General features: G+C 42.7%; 1 protein-coding gene across 2 annotated transcripts; it reads right to left on the bottom strand.

The window, feature by feature from the left end:
- Nucleotides 1-315: 315 nt before the first annotated feature.
- LOC115472307 lies at nucleotides 316-14,839 on the bottom strand. 2 transcript variants are annotated; one of them, XM_030206537.1, is made up of 8 exons: nucleotides 14,679-14,839; nucleotides 11,834-11,900; nucleotides 8,185-8,307; nucleotides 6,468-7,288; nucleotides 4,871-5,039; nucleotides 4,490-4,655; nucleotides 3,891-3,991; nucleotides 316-1,239 (listed from the first exon to the last, which is right to left on the bottom strand). In XM_030206537.1, exons 1-7 carry the CDS (start codon nucleotides 14,806-14,808, stop codon nucleotides 3,899-3,901), a joined length of 1,569 nt encoding a protein of 522 aa, XP_030062397.1. In that variant the 5' UTR covers nucleotides 14,809-14,839; the 3' UTR covers nucleotides 316-1,239; nucleotides 3,891-3,898. The 2 variants fall into 2 exon arrangements, with proteins under 2 accessions (XP_030062397.1, XP_030062398.1); XM_030206538.1 differs by having other exon boundaries at nucleotides 316-639.
- Between the last annotated feature and the right edge of the window lie 11,299 nt (nucleotides 14,840-26,138).

Here is a 26,138-nt window from a genome sequence, read left to right as displayed (position 1 = left end):
GACTACCAAAGCAGTTATGTTGCCTTAATAACGACACCTTCATGCTAAATACAAAGAAGAATGTAGAGAAAATCTGAGGGGCACTAAACAATGTTGCTGTCACTGTACCTTTCTGAGAATAGCCCCCAGAATAATAAGAGTGGTTTATATCTTGCTGTTTGTGAACATGAGATTTCAAAAAGAAGAGGGGTTACCTTCGAAAGCTAATAAAAAAAACAAATGTATTGTTAGTCCAATAAAAAGGGTATCATATTTTCTTTTCTATATTTTGTTTTATTTCTATTTATTAACATGTTTCATACAAGGGCTGAGGAATCTTGACTGTCTGGTGGGACACTCTTGGTGCTTCTGCTGCATAGATGAGGAGCCCTTAATTATGTGGACATATGTCTGCAGTGTTTAATGGGAAGCCCTGCCCAGGGATCCTGATTCCTCAGTTATAGGTGCCTGTTCCTGTGACAAGTGACATCCTCTGAGGTGGAAGGGAACGCCTGTCCCAGGATTTCTTTCTTCTTGCTAGAATGTGAATGTGGAGGGCAGATGTGCTGGTGCTGAGTACGGGTGAGGAAGGTGTGGGCGATCTGGAGATGCCAACAGGGTGTGATTCCAGGTGCAGATTAGCCAGGACAATGCAGCTGTCTAAATAACAGAAGGCAAGGAAAAAAATGTTAGAACAGCACATGCCGAGAAAGATCAAATGTCTGCTGAGCTTTAAGCAAATGGAACTCTTTAAAGCTTCTTTTCCAGGATTCAGACAATATTATCTTTATCATTTGCATTGGCTTGCTTGCCTAGCCCAATCCACAGGCTGGACTGTCCTGCTGCACTTCTAGATATGTGTTGATTTTCTTTGCAGATGCTGGTGTGGCTAGTCAGATTGGTTCTGATGGGTTGGGAATGGTAAATCCTGAGACTGCCTTACTCCAGCCAGAAAGATACAACAGTGTGGTAGCCCTGTTAGTCCATTTGAAGCGCAGAAATAAAGGTTATCAAAACAAAAAATAACATAGGGTGAAATGGTTTTTTTTATTGGGTTAACTTAATACAACGATAAAGTATATATCTGACATCCAAATGATAATAATTGTAATTGTGATTAAATCTTAGAGGCACTAAGTTGCATTAATCTTGCACTTATCTTAGGACAGCTGTCAAGTCGTATCCACCGTCCATGGCCCGACTTCGGCCCGAGTTTCGGTGACTGCCTCAGGGTCCATGGTCAACCGACTAGCTGTATTCCTAAAAACATAGTAAAATGGTAATCATACCACTCATTTCTCTCGCGGCGACCTCTATTTAATCATCAGGGTCAAGTGTGAAATGATAATTTAAGAGGTTTTTTAGCCCGTGATGATTCCGAGTTGGCTGTCCAACATAGGAGTTCTCCTTGGTAATTGATGCTTTTTCCTCATTTAAAACTGCGCATCACTCACAACTATTATTATCATTTGGATGTCAGATATATACTTTATCGTTGATAATTATTGAAGATTATCCAAGCCCTAATTTATTAACTTAATACAACTCTTGACTAGCTTTGGGGAGTTAACACCCCCTTCCCCAGGTCAGAATAGAATGAGCAAGGTCAGATCCAGTCTTAGAGATACTATAACCAGAATGTACAAGAGGAAGCAGGGGCTCTGACTGTTCATTTTGTCTGGACCCAAGATAGGCACCAGGTCTGTGGCTGCCAGTGGGTGCTGACCCCCTCCCCCACCCCTCCAAAATGAAGCAATCTCTTTTATTATGTCCATGGAGGGGAAATTTGTATTATGTTTGGCACAACCACTCATGTTGAAATGTTGGCACCTATGGAACCAAGGAAGAGGGTGTTAGCTTTGAGACTTTGTCAAGAAATGTATTAAGTTAGTCCATTCATTTCACTTTAGGTAATTTTTCTGTTTATCAACCCTTATTTGCGTGAGATCACCAGTTAGGTCTTTACCAGTACCCGGAGTTTATCTGAGACCTAGATGGAATACAAGCAGTCGGCACAATCATCTTCCACCCGACCCGAGTTCAAACAAGCTCAAGCCTCAGCCTGAGCCCGTCCTTTCCTCCCCACCCACTGTTCAGTTCTGGCTCTGCTTTCAGCAGGCTGTGCTGCCAGAAATGTTGCTAGCTTGGCAGTTTTGTTAAGAGAATGAAAAACATCCAGCCTTAGCACAGATAGAAAGCTGGGGGGGGGGGGGGGGGTAAAGATGTAGCAGCCACATCCTGCACTAAAGCTCCAGTGACTGCCCAGGTTATAAGTGAGTCAGCTACTGCCTATGGGCAGTAGTGCTAGGGGCAAATCAGAACTTTCCATATCATCAGCAGAGTGAAGATAAATTCTACTGAACGAGGACACAATCATAAGAAATCCAGCAGTGCCCCCAAATGGTACTGCTCAGGTATTGCAATTAACTGTTCTTGCATGATCAGAACTTAGCTGCTGTTGCTGTGCAAGGCTAGTGTTAAACATTCAGGGACCCCCAAAGACCAGTGTAGGTTATACCTCCTTCAGCTTGAGGCAGGCTTGAGGAACCTCTGTGACATGAGGGCCCAGGGCAATTGCCCTGTTTGCTAGCCCCTAATGCCAACCATGCATGAGATGTGCAGCAAAATGTATGTCTGTAGGAATCTGACAGGGGCTGTGATATGGACACTTGTGCTATGACCCCTAGAACAGGACTGAGACCACTAACTAATTTCCCACAGAACAAGAACTTGGCAGTAATATTGAGTGAGAGGAAGTAGAATATTCACTGAGAGCCTTGTGGTGTTTCTGAAGGATTGATCTGGATACCTATGTTCTCTCTTTCTTCATTCCTTTTGTGCATCTCTGCATATCGGGCAACAAGCTTGCTCCACCCCCTCACCCCAGAAGTTTGGCATCTCTTTCTCTCTCCCTTCCTGCCATTTTCTAAACTTGCCTGTGTCGCAGGCAGCGTCTGCAATGTAAGCAGGCCAGAGGGGGAGGAAGGAAGGGAGAGAAAGAACCACTGGACTGCCGGGTGGGGGGTGGATTCTGATGTACAGTGCCGGTGCTGGTATGATTAAAATGTTTAATCATGCTGAAAATTTACACAATTAATCAACAGCCCTAATATACACATACACATATACACACACGTATGTTGATTCCACCAGAATGTGTCTGTTCATGCCTTCACACGTACCTCATAAAAACAGGCACTATGTTCTCCTAGTGCCTACTTTTGTGCATGTTGATGCTGGAACCTGTGGCTAACTACTCACTTTGGGCTCAGGCCCACCCAAAATTTGTACTCCTTTAGTGTGGCTGGTGGGGGTCTCCAAACTCCGTCAACTGAAGACTTCCTCCTCACCAAATGAACTTACATCTTGGGTGGCCAGTGGCAGTGTGCCTGAGCAGCTGCCACTCCCTGCACATGCTCAGTATGCACACATGATTGCTGGCCCCCCCTGTGCATGCTCAGTAAACATACATGCCTGAAGGCCCGCGGCTGCGGTGGCTCAAGAACACTGCCGCCAGCTGACCAAGATGTGAGTTTGGCACTGACCAGCACAATTTTATAGCAACTTGAACATGGAAAACACTGATCTATACACTCGAGTTGCTTATAAAATTAACCCCAAATGTATCTATATTCAAGTAGTTAAAACGGATGGCAGATTGGCAGACACAAAGGTCTAACTTCTGAAATTATGTTACACTTCCAAAAGAAGTTTGATCTCAGATTTACTCACCATGCACTAGGTCTACTGGGGAGATGATACAGGAGAAAGAAGTAGAAGAATTAGTGGCCCTATGTGAGAGGAAGAAACAGACCTGACTTATCTGTCAGAGATGAAACAGTGATGTTTCTCTTCACCCTGCATTCAGAGATGTGCCCACTGAGGCACCATCAGAATATCTGCAGCTGTACCTGTGGTGTTAAAGAGGAGATGTTGTCGAGTGCACCAGGTAATTCCGAGCTGGTCCTCTCTTTACAAATGCCCGTTTTATAAGCATTCGAGGAAAACGTGCCTGCAAACATCAATAAGTGACTTTCAGGACACCGTCCTACACAACATCCAAGCTACATGCATATTTCCAAACTGTTCATCAAATTTACCCCCTATGGGAGGAAAACTCTTCCAGGTAAACTTATCTGATGCTAGTCAAGCCCTTGTCAAGCCTTTTTACCACAATGTCTGATATCTGAATATGATGATAAGAGTTATGAGTGTTTTAAACCACTTAGTACTATGGATGGAACGTTGTATAAATGTTTTAAGTAAAATTACATTAAAGTAAATGAGTACATTTAGGTTTCTTGTCTTCATAACCTGTGTAACTCAGGCAGGCACGTGCTCCATCATGGTGCTGTTTTGCAACTGTAAAACTGAGATGAGAAAAAGGAAGCATGGGACACCCAAGAACAAAGACAACTCACTGCTAAGAATTGTTTCCAAAAGATATAACTTAAGAACCTGAACTGGCTGCTTTGGTATCTCGGGTCAGAGCACTGTTACTTTTACCTACCGGTCCTGTGCTCACTGGGCAGGGCATTCTCCTCCGTTCCTTCCCATCCTTCTCTTCAGAGAAGTCCCTGCTTCCATGGAGTGATGAGGATTCTGAGAAAAGGGCTCTCTTATTACATGCAGAAGTGATGACAGGATGGTGTGTGCTAGGTGCATGCATCTCTGAACTAGGATATAAGGAAGTGGAATGAGTTGCAGGTCTTATCCAAAACGCTACTGAGATTTATGTACTATAAAGACCAGTTTAAGTACTCACACAGGACTTTCCGTTTTGTTGTTTTCATGGCTTCTTACTCTTTGTAAGTAAGTGGCATCTACAATCTCATATTCCCCATTTCTATTAAATACAGTAGACCTATTACGTTTGCCTGGAAATTCTCACCTTATGCCTTTGGCTAATCTTGGTGGATCCATGAGCTGTGTATAGTTTGGCAGCTCAGAGGTGAAACCTGTCTGCCTTATATTGCTGTCTGAACCCTGGGCTGGGCTTCTCCTCACATAGCTGTGCAATGTCTTTTTCACTTTACTGTATAAATATGAAATGTCCTTCACTATAAAGAAGAAAGCAGACAACAATCAGCAGCAAGTTCCTGCCAGGGTTTAAAGGAGATACAAGAACACTTTTTAATCTAAAATTGCATTTAAATGTTAAGAACAGTAGTAAAACTATTACTTCAAAACAGTTTCCTGTAAAAGAAAAACTTTCTTTGTGTTGATTAGACAATTTTTCCTTGTGTCACTATTGATCTGACCCTATTTGTGCAAACACTCGGCCAGGATACATCTTCTGAAAGAGTGTGTATTTGCTGTAAAGTATATATACATATATATAATAAAAGATCACAGTAGCAGTGTTTTGTGTACCATGTATTTGTAATGAGTCTATTGTTTTTGTTTTTTAATTACCATATATTCATAAATATAAACTGAGAATTTTTTCCACAAAAATTACCTAAAAAGTTACGTTGGTTTATACTTGAGTCCCCCATCTCCAGCACTTCCATCCCCTCCCCTGTGGTGTCTAACATTTCTGTCCTCCACCCCCCCCCCCACCCCACCGGGAGGTATTCTATCCTGAGTTGACACCAGTGTAAGCAGCATAACATCACTGTGAAGGAACAATTTGTGTGATCGCAGACTTTAAAAACTTTGGGTGGTTGGGGGGGGGGAGGGGAGATAGAAGTTCAAACTTACAAGTACCAAATTTGTATGTTTTTTTTACACATAATTGGGTGTAATTGGTGGTGAGTGTTCTTATTACTTTCTAGTGTTGTACCTATATACTGTTTGGTTGTCTTAAGTGGTTCAATAAAAAACATTAAAAAATATTTTCATTTTTATGCTAATTTCAATAAAGAGAATACAATATAACTAATTTCATTTTTGACAGCTGGTCTTCTGCTTTGTCTCACTAGAGGTCACAATCCAGTTTTAAAATTCTGTCTTCCCCTTATGTGGTGTCTCCTTTCCTCTTTCAGGTTACGCATTACCTGTCGGTATTTATTAGAACCAATTAATATGACTTTTCTGCTCTATAGCACCAGCTCACTAGGGGGCCCTTACATAGAGCGGCAGTAAACCCAATGTGGTCTTACCGCTCGCTATTCCAGGACTACTGCCGGACCAGTGCAGCCACTGGCAGTAGTTCCAGGTTGGGCACATGCCATTTCTGGGGTAAAAAAAACTCTGGAAATGGTTAGTGTGTCGGTAACCCAGCGGTAATTGCCCGGTTACCGACAGGTTACCACGGGAGCCCTTACTGCCACCTGAATGGGTGGCGGTAAGGGCTCACCGCCACATGGCCATGCAGTAATGGCACAGCCACTTTGTTTGTGGGACTTTTTACCCGCTGCAGTAAAAAGGGCCCTGGCGCGCAGGAAAAACAGCCCCCACCAATGGTCCATTTTCCCGCAGCTTGGTAAAAGGACCCCTAGATATTACTGCATTACGGAAGTATAGGAACACAAGCTCTTCTGTACCTGAATGCTGTTTCCTGACTTCAGGGCTTCCCATCAAGGGCCAGTGACGATTGCAATCCACAGCTGGAGTGGAGGCTGAGCTGTGGGCAGAAGAGCTCACTTTCAGCCTCAGGCGCTGGGTCTGCTTTAAAGCAGCTCCTGACCCAGTCTGGTCTGTTGAGCCAGTTTCTAGTGAAATCTGAAGTTTTTCCTTTTGTCTTTTGGATGGTGGGACCTGCAATCTTGGTGAATATCTTCCCTTATCTCTCTCACTGCTGTGGAATACCTCCAAGCAGCTAAGGTTGCCATCACTGGGCTTGTTTGCATTCTTCAGGGCTCTTTGCTCTCCATGGTTCTGCCATTCTGTAGACATTAAACTAGAAGAAATGGGAGAATGGCTGGGAAAGTTAAGACTAATTTCATCCGGAGTCACTAGCTCTGTTTCATTGGGCTGCGCAATATTTACACCATCTGTACCCATCCAGCCCTGCTTAGCCACAGTGGAAGGTAACTCTTGGAGCTTGGAAGATTCATCAGTCAGCTGTCTGGCCATTCCCTGTGAGCATGATAGAGACCTTTGACCAGAAACCTCATTGATATTCATTTCCTCTGGTTGTGAATGATCTTTGGACACTGAGTATTCCTCCACACTCTCTTCCCTCTTTCCTAAAAAGACCCTTTCCTGATAGCGACACTCTGCATCTTTCAAAGATTCATCTTCAAAGCGTACACGAGGTGTCGGGACTCGTCTCCCTGGCTTGATGCCATCCTTTGAGGTGGTTGTGGAGGTGGTTGAATCAGAATGGATCGTCACACTCTCTGTCACCTCAACAGTCTGTATTCTGTGAGAAGAGATAGAAAGATTTAAAAAAAAAAGAGGATTACATAAACAGAAACCCCCCATAGAAAATGACAGCAGCTAATGACCATACCTCCTATCCAATCTGCCCATCCTCACTAACTACTAAGTTCTACAAACCCTCTCCCTCAGAGATGCTCTCTCTTTGTTCCATACTTTCTTTAATTTATTTGAACATCATATGACCCCTCGTTCCAGAGCTTCCTTTCAATTTAAAGAAGTTCATCTCCTGTGCATTTTTACATGGAGGTATAAAAAATGTTTCTATCATCTCTCGCCTGCCTTTCTTCCAAAGTATACTGAGATCTTTAAGTCTGTCTTTATGTGCTTTATGACAAAGATTGTTGACAATTTTAGTGGCTGTCTTGTTTATATTCTTTTGAAATTGTAGTGTGTGTCCTCATTGAGGGTGACCAAGAAAACTGCATAAAAGAGAATTTTAAAAAGGCAGAAACACATGAGCAAAGCTACCATTTCTCTTTTAGTTGGTTTTGGAAGAATTTAGCAGTTTGTAATTAAATATCCTGCCTGAGCTCTAAGGTGAGCGCATCTCTTCACTGTCTTCTGAGAAACACTTGTTGGGTTAATGTAATCCTTGCCCCCCTCCCCCCCCAAAAAAGAAAGCTGCTATCTTTTAGAGAACTTCTCTGACATATAGCATATCCAACATAATAAGAAAGGTCAAAAGAGACAGGGTGTCATTAATGCTAGTCCTGAATACATTACTCTCAGGTGACATCATTTCCAGAGCTCGGGCACATCATGTCTCTAAAATGACTGGCTTTCATTTGCCTATGTGGCAAGAAACATGAAATAATGCTTGAGATAGCAAAAGACTGGGCCAACTCAATTCTTTTTACTCAGACACTGGCAACTTACAATGTGCCTTTTCCTATAGTGTGGTCTGCTCTTAGGGGCCCAGAAGCACTTTTGGGTTTAGCTGAGAACTTCTTGATGATTTCGCTCTGAATGGGACATCTCTGAGGGTTCTTTGGCTTAGGCCTTAAAGATAAAAGAGAGAAAAGTAAAAGGGCAGAACTGGAACATGCTGCACATTCTCTGTTCAGCTAGACACATCTGATCCTTCAAGCTCTACCCAATGGAAGCTGAATATCTGACTGACTCTGCCAATAGCATGGCTGGGCTTCCCATTAAACAATGCAGACATGTGTCCAGGGCTGCCCCTTCCCTTCCAAGGGTGACTATTTCCCCCCCTCCTTCCCATCAGCAGGTCTGGGGATGTAGGTGCTGAAAATCCTGTATCTATGGGTCTGTGAAATCAGAGATGTAAATGTGCCCCAACTACTACTACTACTTATCATTTCTATAGCACTACTGGACGTACGCAGCGCTTCACACTTGAACATGGAGAGACAGTCCCTGCTCAATAGAGCTTACAATCTAATTATGACAGATAGACAGGACAAGGGATAAGGGTTAGGACAGACAGGACATATCAGGGATAGGGGACAGTTGAAGGGTTAGGAGGAGAAGGGTGCAGATAAGAGAGATTTGCCCAGTGAGCGGAGTTCCCGGGGAGGAGTGTAGGGAGAAATGAGAGTGGAGAGGTACTGAGGAGCTGCAGAGTGAATGCATTTGTAAGTCAGTAAGAGGAGTTTGAACTGATGCGGAAACGGATAGGGAGCCAATGAAGTGACTTGAGGAGAGGGCTAATATGAGTATAACGACACTGGCGGAATATTAGTCGTGCAGCAGAATTTTGAACAGATTGAAGAGGAGAGAGATGGCTCAGTGGGAGACCTGTGAGAAGCAAGTTGCAGTAGTCTAAGCGGGAGATGATAAGAGTGTGGATGAGGGTTCTGGTTGCATAGAGGAAAGGGCGAATTTTGGTGATGTTATAGAGGAAGAAACGACAGGTTTTAGCAGTCTGTTGAATATGTGAAGTGAAGGAGAGGGAGGAGTCGAAGATGATCCCAAGGTTATGTGCTGATGAGACAGGAAGGATGAGCGTATTATCCACAGAAATAGAGAAAGGGGGAGAGGAGAGGTCGGTTTAGGTGGAAAGATAAGAAGCTCAGTCTTGGTCATATTTAGCTTCAGATGGCGGTGAAACATCCAGGCAGCAATGTCAGACAGGCATGCTGAAACTTTGGCCTGGATGCCTGCTGAGATTTCTGGTGTAGAGAGGTAGATCTGGGAGTCGTCGGCGTAAAGATGATACTGAAAACCATGGAATGAGATCAGAGTACCAAGTGAAGAAGTATAGATGGAGAAGAGTAGAGGTCCCAGGACAGATCCCTGAGGTACACCAACTGACAGCGGGATAGAAGAGGAGGAGGATCCACCAGAGTATACGCTAAAAGTACGTTTGGAGAGATAAGAAGAAAACCAAGAAAGAACAGAGCCTTGAAAACCAAGTGAGGATAGCGTATTGAGGAGTTAGCTGTGATTGACTGTGTCAAAAGCAGCAGATAGATCAAGAAGGATGAGGATAGAATAAAGCCCTTTGGATCTGGCCTGGAGCAGGTCATTGGAGACTTTAGTAAGCGCCGTTTCGGTTGAATGACAGGGGCGAAAGCCAGATTGAAGTGGATCAAGAATTGCTTTAGATGATAGGAAGTCGAGGCAACGATGATGAACAGCACGTTCAAGCATCTTGGATAGGAAAGGGAGGAGGGAGATGGGGCGATAGTTGGAGGGACAGGTAGGGTCCAATGAGGGTTTCTTTAGGAGTGGTGTTACTACAGCATGTTTGAAGGCATCAGGAACAGTCGCAGTGAAAAGTGAAAGATTGAGGATATGACAGATGAAAGGGATGACAGTGGGTGAGATAGTGTTGAGTAGATGAGTGGGAATAGGGTCAGAGGAGCAGGTGGTTAGTTTTGAGGAGGAGAGAAGGAGTGTAGTTTCGTCTTCAGTGATTTCAGGAAAGGAAGAAAAGGAAGCGGGGGTTGGGGGGTTGAAAGAATGGACTAAGGGAGGGAGAGGTGGGGGTGAACTGGTTGAGAATTCAAGTTTAATCTTGTGGACCTTATCGTGGAAGTACTCAGCTAGAGTCTTGGGAGAAAGGGAGTTGGAGGAGAAGGCACTTTGAGGAGAGAGTTGAGAGTGGCGAAGAGGCGTTGTCGAGGGTTAGAGCCAAGAGAGTTTGTCAACTGGATGTAATAATCCTGTTTGCCCCTCCCCCCCTCCATATAACCCTCTCTTCTGTGGTACTTCCCCGGATTTCTGATCTGGGCTGATAACTACAGTCCAGCGCAGCAAACAGCTCAGTCCCTTTCTCCACCACTCACTTTGTGACCTTGAGAAAATTCTAAACCTCTCTGTGCTAAACTGCAGGTTATAATCCCCTAAGAACACACCACCGAGACATACAAATAAATACATTTAAGTTAAAGTTTCTTTATAAATGTTGGAAAATGTCCTCTCATTATTTGACTAAAGGCCCTTATTTAAGCACATGAACTGTAGAATAAGTGCCACTTATGCACGCTTCTGCCTAAAGTGCTATTCTGTAAGCTCGTGCATAAGAGTCAGAGAGTGCAATAATGAAGGGGATGTACAGATGGGATGAGCATGGCAGGGCATGAGCGTGTCAACCATCAATGTACGCAGCTTATAGAATACTATAAGTTGTGTGTGTTGATTGCCCACTAATTGGTGTAAGTGGGTGTGCCTTCTTTTTGGTGCACCAATGGGGTTTGTGTAAGTATTGTATATCAGAATCAGGATGCCCTGATGCTGTTATGGAATTGGCGCTCCCCATGGTGCATCAGGGTGCCAAAAAGGAGGCATCCACTTTGTAGAATTACCCAGATGGTCACCAAGTAGCCCAACAAGCCTTCTCCAGCAAAGCCCCCACACTCTGAGGAAACAATTAACTAGCTAGTCACATACAGAAGGACTAACACCAGCTGCACATAGCATAGTTGGACTTGTTTATCTGCTCCTACTCTAGTAGAGATCATTGCTATCTTATTTCTGTTACTTTCTTCTATATGTCTATATGTTCCACCTTCACTTATACTTTTTTTAAATGTGTATTGTGTTGACATTGTAAGTAGCATGCTGTGCCACAGTGTGTATTGTTATTTAAATATGTTTACTGCTATACTTGTCTATTGCCTATGTCCTGCTTATTCTTGCTGTACACCACACCATGGGTGAATTTCTTCAAAAAAGCTGTTAATGAGCCCCAATAAATAAATAATAGGGTTTGGCCCTAATTGTGATGTAAAAGGATGCAGAAAATAATTATACTAAAATACAGTATTTTTTCAGTTTTTTAACTTTAATGATTATTACAATGAAATCTCCCATACAGTGTCTGAATCATTAACCTTCTCCCACTACCTTCTGCTGCCCATGTCTCTGCCAGCTCTGTGGGTGCTTGAGCACCCACAAAATTGAGCAAACTCCTTGACTGTGTCCAGGAAGGGGTAATGTCCATTGGGTTTAGCACTCCCATGCATTTTGAAAAGTCGGGTCCTATGCTCTACAGTTCATTTTGAAACAGGGCAAAAAGTTCTGGGTTATTGCTGAACTCTGCACTGCAGACAGACGGTACCTGAAGATTTTGACTGGTGAAGAAATATAAATCCCAGACTCACAATCACCGTTCGGACTGCAGCTATCTGGGAAGAAAAAGAGAAAGAACTGTATGAAAGGAGAAGGGAGAGCAAGTGATGGGATGAACCAGTGAAAAATTCCAGCAACACTCATACCCTATCTTGGCTCCAGAACTGGTCCCAGATACCATAGCCACAGTACCACTATAAACAGGTCTCTTGAAAGCAGTTCTCTGCAGAGCCCGTCTCAAGCATGGCTCCAAGCTGTTTCAGTGTCACTCAGATCAATAAAACACTTTTTTAATCAAGCTGCATTACACACCCTATTGCATGTTCGTTTGATTTCCCATCTTGATTAGGGCAATTTGGTTTACGTAGGCACATCTCATCATAATGTCAAGCAATTGCAAACAGTTCAGAATGCAGCCTTGAGATTTTGGGGTAACTTGTGGAAGTATGATCATATCACTACCCTCTTTTTTTAAATTTCATTGGTTATTGGTTCAATACAGAATCAATTTCAAAATTCTTACAGTTGCTCACAGAGCATACTATGATAGAACCCCTTTATACCCGAGGAAGCTTGCTATCCCTTAACCCCTGCAAGACTACAGAATGGCCCTGCACCCTGTAGCCAGTGCACGGTGGAAATCTAAACGCGTACACAGATCTCGATTATGCAGATAAGTAACTTATCTTTTCTCCCTCCTCCCACTTTCCTATCCATACTTAAGTTCACTCCTATCCTTTTGTGTATTGTTTAGTCCGTCTGTGTCCCTAACCCGTCACTTTTAAAGTATGCACATTAGTCCACAAGATAATTCATGGCGAAGCCCCAGCCTACATGTCCGAGTTGATAGACCTACCACCCAGAAATGCTAAAAGATCATCCCGAACATACCTCAACCTCCACTTCCCTAATTGCAAGGGCGTGAAATACAAGACGCTGCACGCGTCAACCTTTTCTCACGTGAGCATGCAGCTTTGGAATACACTGCCGCGCAACTTAAGAACGATTAACGAACAAGCTTCCTTCCGCAAGTTATTGAAGACCCATCTGTTTGAAACAATTTACGGAAAGAGCCAAAACACATAGAGTCCACACTCACTGTTCATCAATGCATCATACATCCACTTCTGATCTCTCAACCCCCGTAATTCCACATCATTCATACATTTACTCACAGAAATATATACACCATATGTCTTTGTGTCTTAATACTGCCCTTTATGCTTCCCATTGTCTCCTTCCAAGGTATCAATGTTGATGTCCCATTGTTATTTTCCAAATGATACTTCGATGATCTCGCATAACTTGTACAATGTAACCCATAACCAAATTGTAACAAATGTATTTCCATTATTCATATCTTATTGTAAGCCACACTGAGCCCGCAAAGAGGTGGGAAAATGTGGGATACAAATGCAATAAATAAACCCTCCTTTGCCTCTTTTTAGATTGTAAAGCTGCCCAGTTGGTTCATTCTGATGGGTGGGGGTAGTAAGCTCTCAATAAACTTGAAACTTAAATCTGAAACTTTGCATGGCTGGCTCCATCATTATGGAATAATCTACCTAAATCAAATTGTGCTGAAATGAATAAAAAATTAAAGTTCCATTAAAAACATATTTCTTTAAATTGCCATGTGACTTTCAGTCTGGAGGAGAATGGTCTCTGGCCAACTCAGCTATCCATCCACTTATGATCAATAAACGAGTACCTGACTTTAGCTGGGGTGGGGATATAGATGACTGAGGAAGGCAATGTGCATCCTGCCTTCAAGAAAGTCTGTCAAGAAACTGTCACACAAGTGGTGGCATCCCATAAGTTGTGACTTGGTACTTGTGTACAGGGAACCACTTTTACCTTTTAGAGTGGTCTTAGGTGTGATGTAGTTACTCTGTGTACAAACCCACAGATACCAAATCTCACTCATTAGGAGTGTGTTACACTTATTTGAAAGCTTTCTCACTCTCACATTCTTTCAGCCCTATTTCTCAGAGCTGCAGTACTAGTGCACTGATCTTGATCACTGCTTTCATGAAAGGGAAGCCTTAGAGAAGTAAACCAAGTGGTCCAACCAGTAGGAAGAAATCTGAGCACACCTTCCTGCCTACTGCTTCCCCTTGCCCCTGTCCCTTTTCCCTTTACTGCAAGTACATGTGCGCTTAAACCGATGTACATACTTTTAACTACTAGATGGAAGACAATTTTCAGCTCAAAAAATGTACCCAAATTGCTCCCCACTTTGTTTATATTCTTTCAGAGTCTCAAAAACAAACAAACAAAAAAAGCCCATATCATTTAATGCTGCCTTGATTCATTTGCAAAGCAATACTACACTTAAATCATTCTAGATTTACACCCTGGATGTACCATCTGAAAAATCTCACTCTTTGGCCTTCAATCTTACTCCTTGGTGTGGTAAATATTCTTTGGGAGGGTCCACCCTTGGAATCTCTGCAAACCAACACTTACGCACGCTAAGATTTGAAGCTGAAAAGAGGATCATTAGTTGAAGGAGAGGCAGATACAAAACATATTGATCACGCTCAGAATTCACAGTTCAGGTGAACGTACAATCTCATTTTGATCTTTCCTGTATACCATATAACTAAGATTCAGGGTCTGATTTACTACAGTTTTTTCTCTCATTTCTGTGTTTATGGGATAAAACTGAGTGAATGAGGCCTTCAGAAACTTTTGACCATGCTGCACTAGTGCAGACACTCTGGAGTATCACAGGGGTAAATGAAAGATCAGCTCTCAGTGGTTACTGAGCTCTACCAGAAAAGATTCTAGGGAAGTCTGTCTCTAATACAAAATAACAGGAGAGATCCTACCATCTCTGCTATGTACTTCCTTTCTGTTTTGGGGCAGAATTTGTCCTGGTCTGTTGGGAAGAAGTTCTTTCATGATTGTTCCTAAAGGATCTGGATTTCCAGCAGAGATTTTCTTCTCCCACTCATCCATGTTCCTTGGAGAATCCACACATTGTCTGATGGATCTGTGATTTAAAGTTTTAGACTCCAAACGCTGTATGCTGACAGAACACTGCTGAATTGGGTAACTGCTCCTCACAGATCCACTTGGTCCGTTGGTCTTTCTGTTTTGAGAAGGCAGTCTAGACCTGAGTACTATCTGATTTTGTTCAATTTGTGACCTTAAGGTTGGCAATAGAATGGAGGGACTCCTGTGACCAGCAGTGACCTGCATAACATTCCGAGAGGGCCCACGAATGGCACTGTTGTTGATGATGCGAGGACAGGCCTTACGTTGATCCAAAACTGCTGTACATTTCTGGATACTGTGGATTTTCTGGAATTGCACCTTGGAGAAAAAATTATTTGTTGTCCATCTGGCATGAGGAGAGTCCTGTGGTATTGGCATTAGTGATTTTCTATCAGGTATTATGACATCTTTGAGCTCCAGTGCTGGCAGTCTCTGTAGGAGACTCCTTTCCTGTCCCAGGTCAGTAACCAGGGTGAAGGTATGGGGATATTTTCGTCTGAGATCATTGTAAAATGTGTCCAGACCACTAGAATCACCTTCAACTACCATCTCTTCACCGTATGGGCCTCCTTTGTTTCTTTAACTTCATTGGTGGCTGGTTGCTGTCTTCATTGTGTCCTAAGAAAAGAAATGAAGTGTAACAACTTTGATTCAATTTTGGGGGATGGCCCCAACATTTTGAAATGCTTTGTCTCTTCATTTAAAAGAATTGACTGCAGGAGGTTATGTGGAGTATTGGTAGAATTCAAAAACATTGTATAATAACTACTCTGGATGTATATCATTCAGAGGGCTTTTTGGGTTTCAGGTCCCCACTATCCTGAGCAGCTTGGGAAAACCTGGTATAGCATCTGTGATAAGGGGAGGAGAGTACTGCTTATCTCCAAGGCTCTCAACATACTTCTCTAAACAAAGGAGACAGGAGTGGTGTTCTCAAAATAATGTCTTTATTGAAAGTACTGTTCCTCAAATCACAACAGTCTCTTACTCAAATGTAATAGAAAAATATGTTAATAGTGCCATACAGTAGGTGGCTGGGCTCCCTGGACCCATTGTTTGGGTACCTGGACAGTTCAGTTCTTGGATTTCTCCTCACAGAAATTCTTTTTCTGTCAAACCTCCTCTCCTCCTCCCTCCCTCCCTCTGTTTTTCAGGACAGACATCATGCACCTCAGACAGTCCTTTTCTTTCTTGGATTTCCCTTTTGTATGGAGCCTGGAACTCAGGACACTCCCCTCCTGGCTCTTTTGTCCTCCATTGATTTCTCCAGAAACTCCATTGTATCTAAACCTAAAGCATAAGAGATAGCTTCTCCGGTTCTTCCACCCCCACCTTCCTGCAGGTAACATGCTACTCTTTCCCTTCCTGGTCAAGAGCTCAGGCATTCTCCTGTGCAGACCGACTCCTCTCCTCAGAATTACCTTGCAACTCAGCTACAGGCAGCTTCCTTGAAAACTGACTAACCCTTCATGGACTCTCTCACTCACTCACCACCCCCTTGGCCTCCACCACTTCTGTTACCCCTAAAAAGAGAACAGAGACTGGTGATTCAGTCAGTTCTCAATCCACCTCTGTGACCCCTGGCATCCCTATAGGGAAGTACAAGTTCTCCCATCTCCTTATGCTACCCCTGGGGAAGTGCAATAACTTATTTAGGGCCAAGGGTCCCCCACATTTGTTGTTTTAGATGGATGTCAGTGGAAGAAAGGCAAGTGTTGAGAGAGGGGCTAGTTTTTGTTCTGTCTTTTGGAGTAGGTTGAAATTTTGTGAAGGTTGTGCAATTTTAGCTTAAGTGCATTTCTTTGTTTTGAATTCTTGTTTTCTGTTACTTATTGTGAATACATGTTAGAGAATGATATGGGGATGGGAACATCTTTGTCCCCATGTAATTCTCTAATACATGTGCAGCACTTTGCTAGGATTTTTATAATTGTTTACTTGGTCTTTGTACTTTTGGAACAAGTAAAAAAATTGATTTAATTCTATTATTCTACATTACTCATGATTGAGGTCTACAAAATCCTGAGTAGTGTAGAACGAGTAGAAGTAAATCGATTTTTTACTTGTTCCAAAAGTACAAAGACTAGGGGACACTCAAGGAAGTTACATGGAAATACTTTTAAAACAAATAGGGGGAAATATTTTTTTTCACTCAACGAATACTTAAGCTCTGGAACTCTTTGCTGGAGGATGTGGTAACAGCGGTTAGCGTATCTACATTTTAAAAAGGTTTTGACAAGTTCCTGGAGGAAAAGTCCATAGTCTGTTATTGAGATGGACATGGGGGAAGCCACTGCTTGCCCCGAGATTGGTAGCATGGAATGTTGCCATGATTTGAGTTTCTGCCAGGTACTTGTGAAATGGATTGGCCACTGTTGGAAACAGGATACTGGGCTAGATGGACTATTGGTCTGACCCAATATGGCTAGTCTTATGTTCTTACATTCTTATTGTAAATTACTGCCACCTGCATAATCATTAATTATGTATGGAGAGCATTCTACAAGAGTGTTTTAAAATTGGACTCTAATCTGTTCTGAAATGGTAGTTGGTCAGGACTGACAGAATATAAATATTAAGGGGCCCTTTCACTAAGCTGCGCTAAAAAGAGGCCTGCGCTATTACTAGTGTGTGGGTTTCCCACACACTGAGGCCACATTTTGCACAGCTGTAAAATGGCCACATTCTCCATTTGTTCAATTACAGGCCACAAATTTCTCAATTAGCGCGTGGCTATTAGCACAGGAGCTGTACTGACACCTATTTACTAGGCGCTAAAGGCTCCTGTGCTAACCATGCACTAAGAGGCAGATGCAGCAACCAAACGTAAAAAAATCTAAATCGTTAAAGTCCCTAACGATTTTAAAATAACGAAAAATGCACCAAAAAAAAAAGTCACACATGCTGAGATCGGTAGTGAAACGTACAATGTATCAAAGAATCACAATACACATCGTTAATCGGCCCCCAAATCATGCGCAGAGCAGCCAAGCGTTATGTTAGCTGCTCTGCGCATGCCACAAACAGTCAAAACACAGTCAAATCGCAAGCACATGGCTCCCAAATAAAAACAAAAATAAAAAAAAAGGGTCGGGAGGGGGCAAGGGCACTCATCAGGAGCGTCCTGTACAGACGGCCTTGCCCCCCCCCCCCGCTGCTCCCCACTTTCCGCCGCTCCCCCCACCCCGAAAAAGCAAACTTCTAGAAGCCCCTGCCCCCCTCCCTTCCTCACTACTCTCTCACCTCAGCTCCGCCTCCCGACATCCTCCGTCCGTGCCCCGCCCCCTTTTGGGGTCGTCGCCGCCATTCCCCTCCTCCATCGGGCCCCCCTTCCTCTTACCGGGCCCGTGCAGCACCTCTCTCCTCTGTCCGAAGGCGCTGCACGGGCAAGAAGAAAGCTGAATCAGCTGATGCCTGCCTTCGCCTAGCTTCGATAGAGCGTCTTTCTCCTCCTGGGCCCGCCCCTGTCTGACGTCAGTAACCTACGTAGGTTACTGACGTCAGACAGGGGCGGCGCAGCAGAAGAAAGACGCGCCATCGCGAAGGCAGGCATCAGCTGATTCAGCGTTCTTCTTGCCCGTGCAGCGCCTTCGGACAGAGGAGAGAGGCGCTGCACGGGCCCGGTAAGAGGAAGGGGGGCCCGATGGAGGAGGGGAATAGCGGCGACGACCCCAAAAGGGGGCGGGGCACGGATGGAGGATGTCGGGAGGCGGAGCTGAGGTGAGAGAGTAGTGAGGAAGGGAGGGGGGCAGGGGCTTCTAGAAGTTTGCTTTTTCGGGGTGGGGGGAGCGGCGGAAAGTGGGGAGCAGCGGGGGGGGGGCAAGGCCGTCCGTACAGGACGCTCCTGATGAGCGCCCTTGCCCCCTCCCGATCCTTTTTTTATTTTTATTTTTTTATGTGTTTTCTGAGGTCCTTTGGACCAATCACAGCGCTTTTAGCTCTGCTAATGCGCTGGGATTGGCTCAAAGTTTGTTTATTTTTTCACTTAACACTTTTTCCTGCCACGGAGCTGTCCTAACGAGAGGTCCAGACCTCTCGTTAGTTTTCCTGCCTTTTTCCTGCGTAAAGGCAATCGGAAAAGGTTAGTGCATGTCGTTTCAATGGGGTTTTCACACTAATTGCTCATCTCCATTCCGTTTTCGTTAGCTGCTACTGTCGTCGGAAAATAGGCTTAAGTGCATGGAAAGGATAGGAAATTCTTCCCTGAGGGCTCATTTAACGATGAAAAACGTTTAGTGCATCTACCTCTAAGTGGTTAGCCCTCAGTGATGCAGCTGCACTAGCCAATTAGCACTGGGCGTGTGTACTCTCTGCCTCCAAGCATGCCTCCAGCGTTAAAAAGGATTTTACATTTTTTTGTGTGGGGGAAACGTGCGCTGATCCCCAAACTACCGCAGGGTGCCTCAGTGTGCCCTGCGATAGGCATTTTTAACCTGTGTTAGTTCTTACTGCAGCTTGGTAAAAGGACCCTTAAATTTGCTTTTATGTAAACTACCTACATAGTTTTCTAATAATAGGTGGTGTATCAAATATAAAACTTGAAATGTGAAATTATATTAAACAAAGTCCTAAATCCATAAGGCTAAGATTAATGTATTGTTTATGAAGTACTATCAATGTTACTTTGGGGCTCATTTTCAAAGCACTTAGAGTACTATGGAACTTTGTAAGTCTAAGTGCTTTGAAAATATGCTTCAATGTCTTGATTATGATTTTTTTCTGTTTATATGTATTCTTATCTTGATTTGTGTATGTTCTTTTGTTCTCCGCCTTGGATAAAGGTGGATTGGAAATAATAAATTTCAATTTCAATTTAACAGTGCTGTTTGAACATAATTCAGAACAATATATAGAGAAAGGTAGAGGACTGCTCTTAACAGCTTACAGTGTAAAAGAAAATTTTGAACATAGGAGCATGAGAGTAGCCATACTGGGTCAGACCAATGATTCATAAAGCCCAATATCCTGCTTCCAACAGTGGCCAATCCAGGTCACTAGTACCTGGCAGAAACCCAAATATTAGCAACATTCCAGAACCCCAAAGAGTAGCAAGTTTCTGGAATCCCAAGGAGTAGCAAGATTCCAGAATCCAAGGAGTGGCAAGATCCCATACTACCAATCCCGGGGAAAGCAGTGGCAACCCCATGTCCATCCCATGAAGGTGGGAACACTGAGCAGGAGAGAAAGTCAGCCTGTCGAAAAAGAATCTTGGTGAATGGAGTGTAGGAAGAGATTCTTTTGTTGAGAGGCAGGTTTGGGCAAAATCAAAACTTTAGCCCCACCTGGTTTTCAGGGATACTGAAAATAACAATCTAATGCAATCTATTGACCTTTTTTATGGGCATGAGAGAGGAAGTAAAATGAATATTTAATGGACAGGTCATGCATTCCTGCATAGAAAATACATAAGTATATGACTTAAACATAACCAAATTACAAAGAATAACACAATAGACCAATAGAATAATACACCAAAACTAGCATTCATGTGGGAACCAGCCGTCTGTCTTATTTTTCTTTATGTATTTACAAAACTGGCCATTTAAATTCCCCTTGTTTGCTGGACTCACACATTATTTTAATATAATCATGCTCTACAATAAAAAGATTTGATTACATACTCTGGGTATGGCATTGAAGAGCAGGGGACCACCTCAGAAGAATCTTCACACTCCTTTACTGTTTGAAAATGTCTCTTCTTCCTCTGGAGGTTTTCAGCTGTCTCTCAGATTCCCATAGTACAATGGAAAGAAACCCTTCCTCCACAGACCCCCCCCCCCCCCCTCAAAGTTACCAGTCCTGGCACATTTTTTAGATTATATGAATTTTATTGTTATTTACAAAATAGTTTTAGCCCTTGCTGGTGAGAGCTGTGATTGAGCCTCATACCTCAGTGGGGTGTGACTGTTGTGTCCTGGTGTCATGGTTGCAGATAGTGGATAGGATCATTTCCAGGTACCATCATGAGTACAGAAATGGTACTTTAAAACGTCACCCTGCTATCTGAACAAAAATCTGAAAATAACGTGCAGACAGAAACAAACCTGTGGAATTTTCTTCTTAGATAATAATGTTCATAAAGTGAAAACTGAACAGTTTTAAGACAGCAAGAATTGCTTTTGATTAAAACTTGGTTCTTGATTTTTTTGTTGCAAGTTGAAAAAAAGGAAAGATCTAAGGGGTTGTTTCATCCCTAGGTTTTTAGTCTCCAAGAAGTGAAAAGTGATCAAATCATGTTTTCGTAGGCCAGTGCAAGATCTTTGTCAGTTGGAGCTGGGGATTCTATATAGGCTCCTGGGGATGAGACGAGGAGGTTTGGTAACAGGAGATGGCATGAGCCTATCTGACCCATTATGTGGGCTGAAGCCAGTAGGCGGAATTTGTCATCCTATCAATTACATTGTTTTGGGTGTAACAAGATGGCAGTGCCTGCATTGGGGAGAATTAAAACCTTCTTGAGTGGAGTGGTGGATACCGGCTTCAGCCTTGTAACATCATGACATCTCCTGTTATCAAACCTCCTTGGGATGAGACTATGGTCATTATTAAGCATAACAACTCCATAATTAGAACCCATGACACAGGGTTCTAGAGAGCAGGTTAATTGCTAAACAAATCAACATCCTCGGCAAAGGTTGCTTTTGGCACTCCCTTTTCCTTCAGGCTTGTGTACTCACAAAGGCAGCATCTGGTGGTCACCTGTTTTTCCCTCTTTTCCTGCTTGTGATGCTCCTAAAGGATGCCCTAGTGCAGTGTTCTTCATTGTAAGGCCCGGGGCCTAGTACTGGCCCCCTGACTCTTTTTCCAATACACAATACCCCCCCCCCCCCCCCCAACACACTGTTTCCTCAGACTTGCTGCTGGTATACCTCCTTAACAGTTATTCTGTTTAATATCCATACCAAGCAGCTCTCAGTGCATTTGAGCCACGTGCTGGCCAAAATCCCACTCTATTCTCACAATACTGTCAGATTCCCACCCCACATAAGTGGCATCCATGTCCCCGCAGCTCTTCACTACCTGTGCCAAATTAGCTGCAGCAGCTGCCACAGGTACAGCTCCCTTGAAGGTCCCACAGAACTGACATGATGTCCAGGAGCCAGCCAAAACCCAACATCCACATGATTGACAGCATCAGGGCATCTCATCACTCACTGTGTTCTGCCTCGGAAGCCTGTGTTGCTTCTCCTCCTGCTTCCACTGCTGCTGAAACAATTTTAAACTTGAGCACAGAGCAGGATTCCACAACAGCCAGACAGAATGAAGCATACCAAGCAGTCAGGTTTGGTTCTTTTATTTTTTTTAACAGATACACCTGCCAGCTGTCACAAACGGCACTCAAGGTTCCCCTTCCTAGTCAGAGAAAGGGGAACTGAGATGCACTGCAGCCCTCAGACCCAACCCAAAATTTGGGTGGAGAGGAGGGACTCAGAGACCCCCACAGGCCTCAGCCCTAAACCACAAGAAAAGGCAAAGAACTGAGAGGGAGGCGGCTATAAAGTTGTTGTTGTAGTTTATTTAAATAGAGCAAAGCAAATAACACCCAGGAAAATTTCCTAATACTCCCCCAGCTCCCCAGACTGCACAGGCTTACCATGTCCACCATCTGCTGGAGACTGAGAAATACTGACTCTCTGACACAGGACACTTATAAGATCACTCAGGGGCCCAATGCACAAAGCGTACTGTGTTTGCAACATTTGCTTTATTTATTTATTTATTTATTTATTTATTTGTGCATTTGTACCCTGCATTTTCCAATCAGGTGATCGGTTAAATGTGGCTTACAGGTTACTTCATGTCACATATGTTACAAAGCCATTAGAAGTTAGGCTGTCCTTGTTCTGCTGGGAATCAAGGTATCGTAGTGTGGTGGTTGGTCTTTGGTATGATTATGTGGGATTGTTGGAGAAGAATTTTCTAAAGAAGTGGGCTTTCAGGTGTTTTTGGAATGTTAGGTAGTTGTTCATGCATGAGGGCATTTGGTAATGTGTTGGGGAAAATGTATGTGAGTATGAAGATTTGTATATCAGGCCTTGGCATTTGGGAAAGTGTAGGGTGAAGCATGTTCTTGCGCCTCTGATTGCATTGCGTATAGGTAGATCTATTAGGTCTATCATGCATTCTGGTGCAAGTCAAAAGATGATTCTGTAGGTGAGGGAGCTTATCTTGAAGGATATTCATGCTTTAACTAGTAGCCAGTGTAGTTTTTGGAGTAGTGGTCTAGCACTTTTGAAACAATGTTTTCTAGAAATCCTAGATTTCTGACCACCCACCCTAGTGCATTATGATACTTGCAGCACTGATTTCAATGTGCAAGATCAGGCACCACCAATCCCACACTGCTTTGGGGTGTAAATTCAAAACCAGGACTGTCCCAAAATCTCCAGCCTGGAACTGGGTAACTCTGTGTATTACGGAAGTTGCAGCATTGATTTCAATGGGTAGACTCAACATGAAATCTATTTTACTCTTTTGGGATCCTGTCAGATACTTGTGAGCCGGACTTTGGGAAACAAGATACTGTGCTTGATGGACCTTCAGTCTGTCCAAAATAGGCTTATGTAACTACACTCTGCTTTGGGTGTAGGCAGGGCAGGATTAACCTCATAGTAGGCCCGAAGCCAACAAGTGTATTTGACCCCTTTCATCATAAATAATATATTTTAAAACTTCAACAAATGCGTCTGGCTGTAGATGAAAACTGTCAGAGGAGGAAACAGCACCTAAAAAGCACCTCCAGTTGGATGGAGAACGTACAGGGACGGGGAGAATAGACAGTGGTGGCTCTGGTGTACCTTCTTTCACCCCCTCCCCAAACACACACTATTCTTTCTGTCAGCAACTGAGTTACCAAAGCAAAAATGTGCCTTAGGAGCTATGGATCTAGCACACATAACATAACAAAAAGTCTTACAGACAGCTAGTACCTCGTAGTTCTAAGTAGTTAACAGAACAAGAGCAGGAGCAGACTTCTGGAATAGTCAAATTAGATTCAGAACAATGAATAATATAATACAAACATAAAAGAAACAACTGTACTTAACCATATTAGGATTAGAAATATAAAACCATTCAGAAATGACTAATTACTTCATAATACAAATTTTCAAAATAAAAAAGTTTAAAGATTTTTCCTGAAATCAAAATAAGAACATAAGATCTGATAGATAAATATAAGACAGATCTTTCCAAAGTCTAACCAGTTGGAAACCTAAGGCCCTGTTAGCGTTTTTAGCACGCACTGATTAGCACACGCTAAACACTAAGTTGCCCTAGGAACATATGGGCGACTCTAGCGTTTAGCACACATTAAAAATGCTAGCACGGCTTAGTAAACAGGGCCCCCAGAGAGAGCTCAACCTGTTTTAAACATTTTCTACCCCTTAAAGAAGTAAAATGAAACAGACTAAGATTATTGGACCTACAGTTTCCTACCTGAATAGAAAAGTGGATGTGATCATAAAAACACATAGGCACTAAACCTTTTAACAGCTTAAAAATAAGACAAGCCAGTTTGAATTGAATCCTGGCATCTACTGGAAGCCAGTGAAGATGGTTAAAAGAAACTGAGATTCTGTGTTCTGAATTGATTGCAATTTTTGCAGTTATTGACGAGAACATCCCAAAGACATGTATTACAGTAATCCATTTGGGATGAGATCAACACCTGGACCAGAAGTCTAAATTGTTCAACTGAAAAATATTTGCAAATATGGTGAAGTTTTTGCATCAAAAAAAGTCTTAGAAATACGCTGATTTATTTGTGGATCAAGAAAAAGGGTACAATCTATTAGAAGGTCCAGAATTTTAATTACAGTAAAGAATTTATAATTCACTGTATTAATATTCATAGAATGTGGAATAGAATCTATTTTTGTATCACTAACTAAAAAATTTGTTTTATCCATATTTAGTTTTAATTTGTACTTTGCCATCCAAAATTGTATCAGTTGAATAGTTATGAATTCTAGGTTTTCCATGTTCTAAAACAGAGCCCAACGGGATAAGAACTATAATGTCATCTGCATAGCTATATTTATTTTATTTATTTATTTATTTGTAACATTTATACCCCACACTTTCCCACTCATTAGCAGGTTCAATGCGGCTTACAAATCCTACAAGTTAAACAAAGTAGCATAGAATAGATGCAGCTGTGATACAGTAAGTAAGGAGGAGGTCATTTAAATAGTAATGCAGATAAACAAAGTAATATAAAATGCATATAGATGTAATATAGTAAAATTAAAGTGATCGTAAGATGTGCATAGATGAGATGGGCAAGGATGAAGCCTTGACCTTCCAATCGGGTACCTAATAAATGTAGAAATAAACTGAAAAGTGTCAGGGACAGTGGAGATCCTTGATGGACACTACTTGGATTTTGCCAGCTGCAAGACAGAACATCTCTCATCTTCACCCTGTAAGATCTAGTAGTTAGAAATCCTTTGAACCAGCACAGTACCTTTCCAACATTTTCTATGACCATAATCAAGATGTTATGGTCCACTAGGTCAAAGGCAGAAAAAAAAAATTGGAGGAGAACCAAGGCCCTTTTCCCTTCACTAAGATATATAGTCTAATCCAGTGGTTCCCAAACCTGGTCCTGGAGACACCCCAACCAATCAGGTTTTCAGGATATCCACAATGAACATTCATGAGAGAGATTTACATACACTGACTTTACTGAATGCAGATCTCTCTCATGAATATTCATTGTGGGTATTCTAAAAACCTGATTGGCTGGGGTGCCTCCAGGACCAGGTTTGGGATGTGATCCAGTAATTAGCCTGTTTCAGTACTAAATGTTGATCTAAAACCTGACTGGGAGAGTGGTGTAAAATATGATGATTTTCCAAATACTGCCCTAATTGTAATGTTAACAAGACCCTCCATCAGTTTCACAAAAAATGGAATAGAATTGAGTTTGATATATTTAAACTAGATTCCTTCTGATTTTTCAATATAGGAGTAATCACAATTTCAGAAACATGCCCTAAGAGGGCCCCTCCTAAATATTTGGGCCCTAGGCATTTCTTATTTGCCTATGCCTTAATCCTGTCCAGGGTCTAGGTTAAAAACTAGGCCTGCGTAAAAAGTCTCCCACCTGGAACTGGGTAACTTGGCACGAAAATCAGAACTGCAAAATCCGTTTTAGGATGCTGTCTAGTCAAGACTAAACTTGCGCTTTTAGAAAGAAGTGTTTAAGGTTTTCTGGATTTCACTGTGTTAAAAATGCCAAAAAATAACAAAACGGACAACTTGTATCTAGCAGTAACGCTTCCGAT

This window comes from Microcaecilia unicolor, chromosome 6, assembly GCF_901765095.1.
Source record: "Microcaecilia unicolor chromosome 6, aMicUni1.1, whole genome shotgun sequence".
NCBI lineage: Eukaryota > Metazoa > Chordata > Amphibia > Gymnophiona > Siphonopidae > Microcaecilia > Microcaecilia unicolor.
The sequence above is the reverse complement of the archived record's forward strand: the minus strand, read 5'-3'. Positions and strand labels throughout refer to the sequence as shown.